Below are 13819 nucleotides of genomic sequence, written 5' to 3'. Positions count from 1 at the left end.
AATACGTGGTACATAAGTAAGCAGCTGGAGTTTTTTTTTTTTTTTTGCTATTATTAAGTAATAATAATACAATTATTACTGTCCTAGATTAAGAACCTATTTCATCAATTTTTGAAAGGCCCTATGATAGAATGGCACTTCTAACATATCTATGGAAAAGCCCCATATATACCATTTCTCTCAGCTTTTGAGAAATACTGAGTGGCAGAGACTTCCAGACAGCACTCCCCAGCAGAACCTGGAGAGCAGCCATTCTGTACTGCCAGTAAAATGGGGAGCTACTGCCTTTAGCCATCACCTGGCTAGCAGCAGGTGAGACATCCCCCTGTAACAATGGCCCAGGGGCAGACACCTGGTTAGAGAGCCAGCACTCTCCACTTCAAAGTGAGCTGAGGAAGTTCCTAAGGGGAAGGTCAAAGTTATCCTCCAGAAACAATTGTGAATACACTCTAACACAAAGAGAAAGGAGAACTAAGGTCCTGCAATTCTATACCTTCTAATAAGACAGCAAAAGTATTAATCGGAAAATGTTAAAAGGATGTATGACCAAATGCTTGCCTCAGTTATGAAATAAATCTAATAAAGTACCCACAATATACCTAGCTCTGAACAATGTTATTTCCTGGGGTACCATCCAAGATATCACAGTCATAAAATACATGCCAAGATAAGTAAATTCATTCATTCTAAACACCCACATTGTAGCAAGTGCTGGGCTTGATGCTGGGAAGCAGCTCCCTAAAAATCCCCACAGGCACAAACTTAACACAGGACCTGCAGGGCATCACAGTTCTCTGCGAAGCATGGACTCCAGGTTTTAGAGTGCCCAAAACTGCAATGTTACACAAGGCACAGGGGGCACAAGGTCAGAAGGTCAGCACAACGTGGTGGAGTCATGAAAGGCTAAAAAGGTGACATGTCCAAGTTTAGTAGGCATCATGAGGACCCAAGTGGGGAGGTGGCCACCCAGGGCAGAGGCCCAGCAGGTGAGGCCTGGCATGTAACAACATGGTGACAGGAGAAAGAGCTTACCAGAGGTGAGATGCAGACAGGGTCAGAATGTGATGGTAGCTGAAGACACAACAAAGATATGAGGACCTGGAATCCGAAACATCAACAACAAAGGGCTAAGAAGAGGAAGAGGATGTACGGAATGGGCAGAGGGCTGAGATGGGGACCTGAAGCCTTCAGATTAAACAGGGCAGAATAAATACATGCTCTTCTGTGTTCTTTTCTGAAACACACTAAATTTACACCAAAGGAAGAAGAGGCTTAAACCCCACAGAAAGAAAGTGGAAGAAGGGAGGGTAACAAGTTTTAGGAGAGATGAAAAGCAGAGAACTGGACGTGACAGAGTAAAGGACTGTAAGCCTAAGTGCCTGCAGAGATCTTCTCTGCAAAAGATAGGATGTGCACCCTCTGGAGGAGCTAAGCCAGGAGGGCCCCGGAGATAGCAGGTCAAGTGAAGGGTGGAGAAGGGAGTTGAAATCAAACCAGGACACTAAGCAAAAAACCATGCACCTGAAGCCACTTCCCCAGGACACCCTCGAGAATACTAACCATCAGCCTAGGACTAGAAGGCAAGAGTTTAGAGGAGCCTTCTCTGGAAAAACTGGATGGCTCAAGAGAAATCACACAGACACTGATCACTGGAGGCCCCAACAGAGAGGCCAGTTCAGTGGTCCACAGCCAGCTTGCACCACAGGCCTGTCCGTCAGCCCTGTGGTAGCTTTTTCTTGAACACCAATAGAAGACAGCCAAAGATCACCAGACAGTTGAGGAAAGCCTTTCAACAAAACACAGAACCAAAACTGGGGGAGGGAGGAGGCTGCATGACAAGATGATACAGGGGGGGACAAAAATTCAAAATACTGCTATAATTGATATCCTCACAAAGATATTATTTCCATGAAACAAAAATAGGATGCTATTTTTAAAAATCAAAGAATAAGAAAAGTTCTTGAATATTAAGGCTAGGATAATAAAAATAAACTGAATAGAAAGACTGGACAGCAAAGCCAAAGAAATCTTAAGTAGAATTTAAAGCAAAAAGAAAACAAAACAAAACCCAACCAGGATGCCCAAAGAGATGGGCAATTAGAAGAAAACATAATTACAGAATTAACCAGCAAGTCCAAAACTCAAAGAATGGGAGTACCAGGAAGATTATCAGATGTGAGAAAATGTCTCAGAATGGAAAGATAGAAGCCTCCAGGTGGAAAGAGCCCACCAAGTGGCCAACACAAGGAACTGAACACACACATCCGACCCATCAACATGAGATTTCAGAATACAAAAGATAGAGGAGATCCTGAAAACTTTGGAGGATGAGGTGGGTCAGGTCACCACCAAGAACTGGGGTGCAGGTTACACGGGACTTCTTAGTAGCCACAATGGAAACTAGAGAGGAAAGGGAGTAGTTGTGAGGGAAAAGTGTTCTGCAGCTAGAATTATATACCCAACCAAACTATCAGTATCAATCAAGAGAAAGGCAGATTAATACCCTTGCAGCAAGTCTCAAAATCTTACCTCCCATACAACCCTTCAGGAATGTTCTCTACCAAAACAAAGAAGATAACGAATCCAGGAAACAAGAGACTCAAACACAGAAAAAACTTAAGAATATGCACAACAACATAGATGAATCCCCAAAATATTACGCTGGCTGAGCATAAGAAGCTGGTCACAAAAGAGTACTTATGATATGATGCCATTTTCAAGAAATTTTAGAAAGTTAAAACTCATCTACAGAGATGGTAAATGATCACTGACTACCTGAGGCTGGGGCAGGGTGTGAGGGGAGGAACAGCAGCCAGGGGTACAACAAACTTTCTGGGCTGGTGGAAATGTTTGGCATTTTCATTGTGGCAGTGGTTATATGGGGGTTTCCATCTGTCAACACTCACTGAACTTGTGGACTTACAAGGGGTGTATTTTATTGTATGTCAATTATACTTCATAATGTTGCTTTTTTTTTTATTTTTTAAGGAGAGATGGGAAATCTTAGTATAATAGCTGTGAAGCAGAACGTAAGAACAAATGGGAGAATTTCAAGAAGGAAGTCTGCAGGGTAAAATGGAATTGGTAATTACTATAGACTGAATTATATTGCCCCAAATTCATGTTGAAGCCCTAATCCCCCATGTGACTGTATTGGAGAAAAGGCCTTCAAGGAGGTCCTAAGGACAGAGCCCCCTGATCCTATAGAACTGGTCTACTTATAAAAGGGGAGAGACACCAAAGATCTCTCTACCATGTGAGGACACAACAAGAAGGAGGCCCTCACAAGCCAGGAAGAGTCTCCACCAGAAGCTAGAGGCTGCCCAAACCTTGATCTTGCACTTCCCAGCCTCCTGAACTGTGAAAAATAAGTTTCTGTCATCTGAGCCACCCAATCTGTGGTATTTTGTTATGGCAGCTGAGGAGCCAGACTAAGCAGTAATTTTATGTATGGAATATCCTACGGAGGCCACTGGATGGTGTGAGAGAAAGTGGTGTAGGCATATTAGCTAGACATACTTTAAAAGGCATACTGGGAAAATAAAAATTATTCGAGACGAAAACCCATAATCAGAGCATACCGGCTTAGGAGAGGCTAACACTTTCCATCTAACTACAACAGGAGGATGGGGCGAGGGAAGGAAAAGAAATGGTAAGAAAGCTGCATCTTAGCTCTCACAAGAGGAAGGTACAATGATTAAAATCCATAAATCAAGAAATAGCACGAAGCTTACAATTTCAAATGTGCTATGCAAGTATATTTCTTAGTAAATAGTTAAAAGAATTATAAGTACCTGCCCAAAGAACCAAGTTTAATACATTTAACTTTTTAAATGACATGCATTATTTTTGATTCATGTTTTGGGATCACTTCACACAAAGGAGAGGGATATGTTCACCACCACCAACTGTTGCAGAATGGTCAAATAAGGACTCGAAACACCCAAATCTATTTACCAGGAAGCCTCTGCTGATACTAAGAACACCTCAGTGGACTGGTAGTGGACTGCTGCACTGGGTTAAGAACCTCCTGTGGGTCGAACATGCCGAGCTCCACCGGATGACAGAGACATGGAGGACGGCCTCCAGGAGGTCGCGGCCTCACTGGGGGACCTTCACATCAACGCAGGCATCTCACCATCACACGGTACTTTCTGAGCGGGAGGCAAGAGGCTGGGACTGCTTGCCATAGCCCTAATCCTCCTCAAGGCCACCCTCTGATAAATCCCTCTCTCATTCCAGTCCCAGAAGGAAAAACTCAGGGCCCTTTGATGGGAACCCTCAGCACTTAGTAACCTCGTTCCTAAAGACTAAACCGATAGGTTTAATCTGTGAAAAAGCCAAACTAATTTGTTTCTCAACATCAAAGCAGTTGTGTACCCAGAACAATCTGGAAAGTTTTAGTGCTACAGGTCTTGGTTTCTACTGGCATTCAAATTCTTTAGCCTAATTGTTCTCAGATTCTGGGGCTGTGTTTATTTATTTTTTTAAGTAGGCTTCACGCCCAGCACGGAGCCCAACACGGCTCAGCCAAACCCATGACCCTGAGACCAAGACCTGAGCTAAAATCAAGAGTCAGAGGCTCAACTGACTGAGCCACCCAGGTGCCCTTCTGTTTAACATTTTAATACAGGAAGTGACTATTACTCAGAAAGATAAACTGAGAGAACTACTTTGCCTGACGTCAAACCATGAAAATCTCTGCCTAGACTAACAAGCATGCTAGGTGGCCTCTGCAGTGTCGGAATCAGGGGTCTCTCAGGACACTTCTTAGCCCCTGATGATGCATACTTACAGTGCCAGTTGGACTCTCAAATATTCCAATCTTGCCAGCGTCCAACACCCGATAGAGCTCAGCCATGAAGTCTTTCTGGATGGAATAGGGTGTGAAGGGAAAAGGGAAATGGATGCCACCATCTTCCTGGGTTTTATTAGCCATGGTCCTAGGGGGGAAAAATAAACCTGGAAGTACTGGCTTGAAAGCTACAACAGTTCCTAAGAGCAGTCTCAATACTAGTTATGGAATTTCTCCTTAGGTTATACACTGTTTTGCAAGCAGAGACCACGTTCTCTCCATTCCAGGTATCGTCACGAAGCCATACCCAAATCATGTAATCCACTTGGTGACATTTATCAGAAATGGTTACACAAAAAGCAGCCTATTAAAGCCCCTGAACAGAAACCACCCTGCCATTTTACCTGGGATTATTTCGCTTTTTAGACACCCTTCTAATGCCTCCAGGAAAAGTGCACAGACTTCCTCTCAGAGACCTGTGCCCCTGATGTCAAGGATGTCGCTCCTGGCTACCTCTGCAGGACGGTTCTCTCACATCTCCACAGTGCAGCCTTTGCCTGGCACAGCTGCCTCACTGAAGCCTGCTGGGAAGGCTGGGAAGATCTGGAAGATCATGACGCACAGGCAGAGAATTACTGGTACGTTCTTTCCGAGGCACAGGTTCACGTATACATACATATTTCACAGGTATCTTTAATGTGCTTCTTAGTTCGTCCTAGCCTGCACTTCCAGTATAAACCAGAGCCTCCTCCTAAAACTTCTCCAGCTTTAAGAAATAAAGAGTTTTCTGTCTGGTTGCAGGCTGGGAGAAGCTCTCTTCACAGGGACTAAGACCTGGTTGCCAGAGCTTCCAATACTGAGACCACAGCATTTCTTGTTCCTTGCCAGGCCAAGGTCTAAGAACTCTGCGGCTCCTTTTTCCCTCCTCTTCTGAACCAAATTTCTCTGAGATAGCTTCTCCATACCCTTTCTTCCTTCATTACCATTTGGAGGACTGACTCTTCCATCCTGGTTCCCACTCTCTTTTTGGAAGTCACTGCTCCAAACTATTGGACAGGCCCATCTCTTCTAAATACAAATAATTATCAATCTGAAATCCACTTGCTATGTAACTGGCCTCAATAAGACTAATGACAGTGTCCATACATTTATGAAAGAAGGGTAGTTGCCATGATGTTCTTCCAGTTTAGGGACACCTAAAAGGACTACAGAGGTGAAAGAACTACAAGGAGGGTGACTTTGCGGGCACCTGAGTGGCTCAGTCAGTTAAGCGTCTGACTCGGTTTCAGCTCAGGTCATGATCTCACGGTTTGTGAGACAGAACCCCACACGGGGCTCTGCACTGATGGTGTGGAGCCTGCTTGGGATTCTCTGTCTCCTCTCTCTCCCTGCCCCTCCCCCACTTATGCATGCTCTCTCTCTCAAAATAAGTAAATAAACTTAAAAAAAGGGGGTGACTTTTAAAAACTAGGACAAGTCAATACTGAGAGGGAGGCATGTAATCAAAAAACCATTCAGATCAGAATAAAAGAGGAAGGTATCTAACAAATATTGATGAGTTCACAGGCCTTTTTACTACTATTATCTCAGTTAACCTGTACCACACTCTAAAGATACAGTTGCTGGATACTAATGCTTACAGAAATTAGTTTTCAAAGGCACAGCTAATAAGAGGAAAACCAGGGATCCAAACCAAGATCCATATGGCTCTTTTTTTTTTTTTTTAATTTTTTTTTCAACGTTTATTTATTTTTGGGACAGAGAGAGACAGAGCATGAACGGGCGAGGGGCAGAGAGAGAGGGAGACACAGAATCGGAAACAGGCTCCAGGCTCTGAGCCATCAGCCCAGAGCCCGACGCGGGGCTCGAACTCATGGACCGCGAGATCGCGACCTGGCTGAAGTCGGACGCTTAACCGACTGCGCCACCCAGGCGCCCCTCCATATGGCTCTTTTAGTAAGATTCGTCTGGCAAAAGATAACTAGCATAAGTAAAAGGGAGATCTACTGAAAATATACATATTGAGAAATTAAAAATTGAGACAACGTGCCAAAACCTAGAACCTAAGGCACTAGCAGAGTGTGATTTCTTGCAGACCACAACTACAAAGTAGTCTGGATTCTAAGAGGGCTCCAAGAACTTCACCAGCAAGTAAACACCCATGGATTGTCCTTCCCCCACTCAGTCACATGCCACATGGAGCCACTCATTGACCTCCTCTGCTTACTCATAGCTTCTGCTTACCCAAAACCTCAGCTTGCACAGGGCCTCTTCGCACCCTCTACCTTTCAGCTCCAACTCTCAATGCCAAGGGAAAAATCTTTCCATGTTTCTTAGTTCTAAATCCCAAGAGAAAAATCTAGTCAGCACTGCCTCTCCATTTAAAATAGATCACTCACTGGTCAGCCTATAGACTGATGAGTTACCCTGCCTGATATAATCAGCTTGGGCCTCGTGCTTACTGTCCACCACTCCCTTCCACCCCTGCGTGGGAAACAATGGACATTTAGGACTCCCCTTACCTCCTTAAAAATGACTCCCTCCCTATTTGGCCACCCCATGTGGGTCAAATAACACTCCCATCCAAACACACACCACCCTACTTTAAGTGACTCTTTTGTCTTATTACCCTGTATTTCATTTCTTCACAGCTCTTAGCACTAGCTGAACTTATTTTTTTTACAATCCTCCCCTACCAGAATATACACAGCATAAAAGGAGGAAACTTGTCTGTCTTGTTCTTCCCTGCCCCTAGCACCAGAATAGGTACTTTGGCACCTATTAGGTACTCAAATAAATCTTGATGAAATGAATGAATAGCCAGCTTGACATGGTGGCTGTAGGTAGAGGTTTCTGTTCTTCAGAGGTGTGGGTAGAATAGTCCCCATGACTAAAATATCTAGTCCAAGGGCCCGTTAATAATTTCAAACTGTTTTCACATAACCTCACAGCAACCCTGTGTGATATTTTTATTAGCTCTATTTTATAGATGAAAACGCTGAGACTCAGAAAGATTGAGACTTGCCCAGTCACTCAGCAAGTGCTTGAACTCAAGATGTGAACCCCCATCTGCCAGATCACCAAGCCCTTGGGCTTTATATTTCCTCCCTCTTCCTCCCACCAGGGCAAGCAGACTGAAAAGAAAGACTTGGTTACCAAACTTCAGAATGACAACATGAAACAATACAGAAGAAAAGCAATTATTATTTCACTTCCCTGTGGGTGGTAATTATGGATCTCATTATTCCCAAAGCAGCACAAGCCAAATCACAAGTTAAAGAAGGGTTTGCATAAATCCTTGAATAATGGATTCACTAAGCGCTATTAAGGTCATTTGGTGTAACTCTTTCTGACCTCTTCGGGTTGGTTTTGTGGAGGACAACCACGACCCCACACATGAGTTCTCCCTAGAAATCCCCACCAGTGCCAAGGCACATGCCATACACTTATAAAGGACATAAGATACATGAAAGCCCTCAGGGACATATTAATTCTGAGAGTTCATTTTCTCTGGTACCCAATTATCACTCATTATTTACCTGTGTATAAACTATTGCTATAGACTAAATTGTGTCCCCCCAAAATTTATGTATTAAAGGCCTAACCCCCCCTATAGACTGTATTTGAAGATAGGGCTTTTGGGGAAAACTGAGGTTAAACAAAATCTAAGAGTGGGGTCCTAATCCTTACTAGGAATGGTGGCCTTATAAGAAGAGGAAAGAGGGAGGAGCTCTCTTTCCACACCATATGAGGATAAGGAAGGAGGCCATCTGCAAGTCAGGAAAAGAGCTGTCACCAAGAACCAAATATGCCAGCACCTTAGAATTCCCAGACTCTGCCACAGTGAGAAAATAAATTTCGGCTGTTTAAGCTCCCTAGCCTCAAGTATTTTATTACAGCAACCTGACACAAGTACGTTCCAGGTACTATTGTGCTGTTAGGCTCCGAAAATACTTGAACTTCACACACCTGGGAGACAACACAGCCCCAAAAGAAAAGCTTTCCTGCACCTGCTGCTAATCCAAAGCCATAGCATGTTGCACAACGGCAATGCTCCAAGGCCCGGAGAGACAGCCTGGGCTGCAACTCCCACAGTGACACCTTGCTGGGGCCTTCTCTCTCTCTCTCTACTTGTATTTATTTCCACTTTCATGACACTTCCTCCAACAAGCTGGTCAATTCCATTCATCTCAGTCCTCTTGACTGGACTCTACTCCACCTTGATTCCTTGTAGATGGGCAGTGGAGCAGAGCCAGTAACAGTATGCGAACTGGGCTCGGGTGGCCAGGTCTGGGATCGCAGCTTATGTGAATATTCCTAAGCCTCAGTCTTCTCAGGTAACAGCACTTATTCACATGTGGTTGTAGTGACCACTGCATAAGGCAATTTATGAAAAGCGCTTAGCACAGCCGGGCTAATCTGAAGCCCCCAGACGCGTGCTAGCTAGTCTCACTCCAAAAGCGCTTGGGGCGTCAACTACAGGTCCCACCCTCCTTGGTAGGCCCTTACCCCTCCCATTGGTTTCTAGCCTGCCAATCATGCACTGGCCCCGCCCCCAGGTTCCAGAACTCTTTCCCGCTCCGACTCGCCCTGCCCCTTTGCACTACAGCTCGCCGTGTTTGCGTTTCCACCAGCGCCTGCCCTCTCTCCTCTCGCTTCGCCTTTTCACACGGCACCACGCTCACCGTCTTCGCCCGAGGGACTGCTCCACGAAGTCCAGACCAGGGAGGAGTTGAGGAGTCTGAGCATAACGCTACGGAATTTGAAATCGCGGCGCCTCTTCCTCAACGTCGGCCTCTGGGAGGAGCGTGCTGCGTTGCCACGCCCCCGCACCACTGCGCCTGCGCACCCCTGAACTCGAAGGGGTGGGTGGGAGTTGGTCTCCTTTTGCTCCACTGCGCTTGCGCGGCAGACTCAGGGCTGGGCTTTTTTTCTGGCGCTGGGAGTCCTGGTCATGACAGACCCCTAGAGGCTGTGGTCTGAAATGCTCGCTGGGTTTTGGCCCTATCGCTTCAAAGCTCCACCTCCCTCCTCCACCTCCCCCACCCCCCACTCCTGGTATGAAGCCTCTAATTTAAGAAGCACCATTGGAGAAATAGAAGATGATAAGACAGGAAGGTAAGTCGGGTCTGGTGGTAGAAGACTTTAAACAGCAAAATAGTACACTTAGACTTCATACTTGTTAAAAACAAACAAAATTCAAGTACATTTGGAGATCTAATTGGCTTTTTTAAACAGTTCTTGAATCCATAGCATCCCATCTAGGAAGCATAGGGGAGTTCCACTAAGTTAAACAAAAGAAAGGATTTTAAAGACAAAGAAGACTTTAAAAAAAAAAAGAATTTGGGGGCGCCTGGGTGGCTCAGTCGGTTAAGCGTCCGACTTCAGCTCAGGTCACGATCTCATGGTCCGTGAGTTCGAGCCCCGCGTCAGGCTCTGGGCTGATGGCTCAGAGCCTGGAGCCTGCTTCCGATTCTGTGTCTCCTTCTCTCTCTGCCCCTCCCCCATTCATGCTCTGTCTCTCTCTGTCTCAAAAATAAATAAAAACGTTAAAAAAATTAAAAAAAAAAATGAATTTGTTAGCCAGGAATTTGTTTAGGCAAGGTTGCCCACCACCATCCCCTTCCAACTGGAGCAGAAGGAGTATATCAGTAAATTTCCTAGTGGTTGACCAGGAAATTCCATACTGACTAATTAAAGGTTACAATTCCTGGAGGCTGAAACTGCAGTTAGGGTAGGTATTGAGTCTTGGTTTACTGACTTGGCCTAAGTGATGCATTTTGGGCCTGTGGTTTTCTTTTTAACATACTGTAGGCAACTTGCAAGTCACTAAAATGTTTTTAAACACAGAGGTTAAGTTGCAAAGGCAATGTCTTGGAAATATTAAACTGGAAGCAGTATGAAGGCGATGCCAACAGGCCAGGTCCAGGGACTCCGCAGTGCTGGTGGGCGGTGGGGGGGGTGGCTTATTTGGAGGTTCTAGCAGGGGAGTGCAGCTGCTTGTATACCCTTGACTGAAGAACGGTCCTCCTCTATCGGGGAAGGTTGTCCTCTTCGACCAAGGACGCATGCAAACTGGTGGAGCCGCTCTGGAAAACAGTGTGGAGGTTCCTCAAAAAATTTAAAAATTTAAAATAGAACTACCCTATGACCCAGCAATGGCACTACAAGGAATTTATCCAAAGGATACAGGAGTGCTGATTCAAAGGGGCACATGTACCCCAATGTTTATAGCAGTACTATCAACAGTAGTCAAAGTATAGAAAGAGCCCAAATGTACATGGATGAATGGATAAAGATGTGGTTTATATATACAATGGAATACTACTTGGCAATGAAAAAGAATGAAATCTTGCCATTGGTGACAACATGGATGGAACTGGAGGGTATTATGCTAAATGAAATAAGTCAGTCAGAGAAAGACAGATATCATGTGTTTTCATTCATACGTGGAATTTTGAGAAACTTAACAGAAGACCATAGGGGAAGGGAAGGAAAAATAAGTTACAGAGAGGGAGGCAAACCATGAGACTTTTTTTTTTTTTAAGTTTTTTTTTTTTTCAACGTTTTTTATTTATTTTTGGGACAGAGAGAGACAGAGCATGAACGGGGGAGGGGCAGAGAGAGAGGGAGACACAGAATCGGAAACAGGCTCCAGACTCTGAGCCATCAGCCCAGAGCTTGACGCGGGGCTCGAACTCACGGACCGCGAGATCATGACCTGGCTGAAGTCGGACGCTTAACTGACTGCGCCACCCAGGCGCCCCACCATGAGACTTTTAAATATAGAGAACAAACTGAAGGTTGATGGGGGTGGGGAATTGGGACAGGGGGGAAAATGGGTGATGGGCATTGAGGAGGGTACTTGTTTGGATGAGCACTGGGTGTTGTATGTAAGTGATGAATCACGAGAATCTACCCCTGAAGCCAAGACTACACTGTATACACTACTGTTAGCTAAGTTGACAATAAATTATTTTTTAAAAAAATCAAACCTGGGCCAGCGGGAAATGAAAGCAGAATTTATTGAAAGTATAGAAAGAGTACAGTTACAGACAAAGTGTCTGGGAGACTCAGAAAGGAAAGGAGAGAGAGTCTGGTCTATGTTTGGGGTCTGGGTTTTTATCCAGGAGTGTGGTCTGTTGTACATGTCCTCAGGCATCCAGGAACCAGTTAGAACAAAGAGGAGGGCCCAAGTGTTATTACGTGGAGCCAGAGGGTCTTGGTGTCATGATGTCTAGTGCCAGTGGAACACATAGGATGGCTTCCTCCCATCATTCGTGCCTGGTCCTTCCTTAGATGCTGTCTCTTATGAAGAAGACATACATTATTTGCACTATGAGGCATGTGTAAGGTGGGGGTGGGTGCAAGTCCTAGCAAGAATAGAAGCAGGAAAAGGAGAAAAAAAGCAGATTTTTATGAAGTCCTTCAGTTTCCCTATCTCAAAGGGTGTTTAGGAGGGAGAGAGACCAGAAGCAAGCAAAGAAGCCAGGTTAGGTAGAAAAGCAGACAATGCAATAGGGACATGGACTTCAAGAGTGCCAGCGGTAGGAACGGAGGGGATGGAGGCAGTTACTGCTAGGCCATAAACCTGCATATGACCCTCTGTCTTCCCCTCATCCTCACTCTATGGCTTATATACAAGATTGACACTCCTAATGTTGGACCCTGGGCTTTGTCCCAAAGGTAAAATCAAGACTGTTAGCCCTATGTAGACCACCTCTGCATTTCTTATTAAATAGCCTTAGATGGTGCCATTCACTGAATTAACTCCAAGACCTTCTTAACTCCTCTCAAAACTCAAATCCAGGGAGAAAAAATTGCCTATTCACGTACAAATACATTTTCTATAACTCAACAGTGAGAGCTGCTTAAGCCCATTATATATGCCTTTTTGCCTCTGCTGCTAAAAACCTCAAAGCTATATGTGTGCTATTTTAGTTTTTCATTGACCAGCATTTTTTGATACTTTCTTTTTCTGTTCTTATTACTTCTTGATCATTTTAAGTCCATGCTCTAGTAAGTCAGACCATCTGGATTCAGATCCCTGCTCCACTATTAACAACCTCAATGAACTTGCAAGCTGTTTAAGCACTCTGAGCCTTAGTGAGCCTCAGTTTTCTCAGCTCTAAAATGGAGATAGTGACAGAACCGACCTTACAGGATTCTTGTGAGATAAGGTGCTAAGGTACCTTGCATGCCACATTATAAAAGCTCAACAAAGGTTAGCTGTTACTAATATTAATTTAGCATTCCTGTGCTTTTTTTTTTAATGTTTATTTTTTGAGAGGGAGAGACAGAGCACAAGCAGGGGAGGGGCAGAAAGAGAGGGAGACACAGAATCCAAAGAGCTGTCAGCACAGAGCCCGACACCGGGCTCACAGGGCTCAAACTCATACAGACTGCGAGATGATGACCTGAGCCAAAGTCGGACACTTAACCCACTGAGCTACCCAGGCACCCCTAGCATTCCTATGCTTTTATTTTAAGTTTCCTTAGATCCCCTGTAGATACAGCTGTGCTCTAAATCTAACAGTAAATAAATAAAATCTAATAATAAGTAAACTTGGGTCCTAAGTGTAAATCAAACTTTGAGATTTAGGCTTTTGACAATTGGAAGTAGAGCAAAAATGAGGAGGTCAGGAGTGATGATGCATTTTGAAGGGGATAGGAATATTCTGTCTTTGTTATGCAGTTTCATGTGGTACACATTAGTTACATGCCATGCTGCAGGCAGAACCAGGATTTCTCAAAGGCATCTTTTTTCCAAGGTATAGCCTGGCCTTAACATTCATCCATTCAATAAATACCAACTGAGCATCAGTCCAGAAGCTGAATTATCTTAGTAAACTCAGAAAGTGTCAGATAACTGGGACGCCTGGGTGGCTCAGTCAGTTGTGCCCAACTCTTTTTTTTTTTAATTTTTTTTTTCAACGTTTATTTATTTTTGGGACAGAGACAGAGCATGAACAGGGGAGGGGCAGAGAGAGAGGGAGACACAGAATCGGAAACAGGCTCCAGGCT

At 44.6% G+C, this 13819-nt stretch overlaps 1 protein-coding gene and 1 long non-coding RNA gene across 7 annotated transcripts in view; one reads left to right on the top strand and one right to left on the bottom strand.

Moving 5' to 3' along the window:
• The window catches only part of DDX11 (DEAD/H-box helicase 11), a 39301-nt gene extending 29677 nt beyond the window's left edge, over positions 1-9624 (bottom strand). For 2 of the 6 annotated variants that reach the window (XM_086714329.1, XM_086714332.1), the window contains exons 1-2: positions 5200-6133; positions 4796-4943 (exon numbers count right to left, since the gene is read on the bottom strand). In XM_086714329.1, the coding sequence (XP_086570455.1) occupies positions 4796-4939 (144 nt within the window). In that variant the 5' untranslated portion in view covers positions 4940-4943; positions 5200-6133. Of the gene's footprint in view, positions 1-4795; positions 4944-5199; positions 6136-9480 lie in introns of those variants that run through there. The other 4 variants (XM_086714330.1, XM_086714333.1, XM_086714334.1 and 1 more) reach the window with 4 other exon arrangements.
• Positions 9625-9627: 3 nt separating this feature from the next.
• LOC147579393 (uncharacterized) overlaps positions 9628-13819 on the top strand; it is a 30122-nt gene continuing 25930 nt past the window's right edge. Inside the window, exon 1 of the long non-coding RNA XR_015253881.1 lies at positions 9628-9913. This is a non-coding gene — a long non-coding RNA (uncharacterized LOC147579393). The remainder of the gene's footprint in view (positions 9914-13819) is intronic.

Source organism: Puma concolor, chromosome B4 (assembly GCF_028749965.1).
Source record: "Puma concolor isolate L17-30 chromosome B4, mPumCon1.1.hap2, whole genome shotgun sequence".
In the NCBI taxonomy this organism is placed as follows: domain Eukaryota; kingdom Metazoa; phylum Chordata; class Mammalia; order Carnivora; family Felidae; genus Puma; species Puma concolor.
This window is presented reverse-complemented; position numbering and strand designations above follow the sequence as displayed.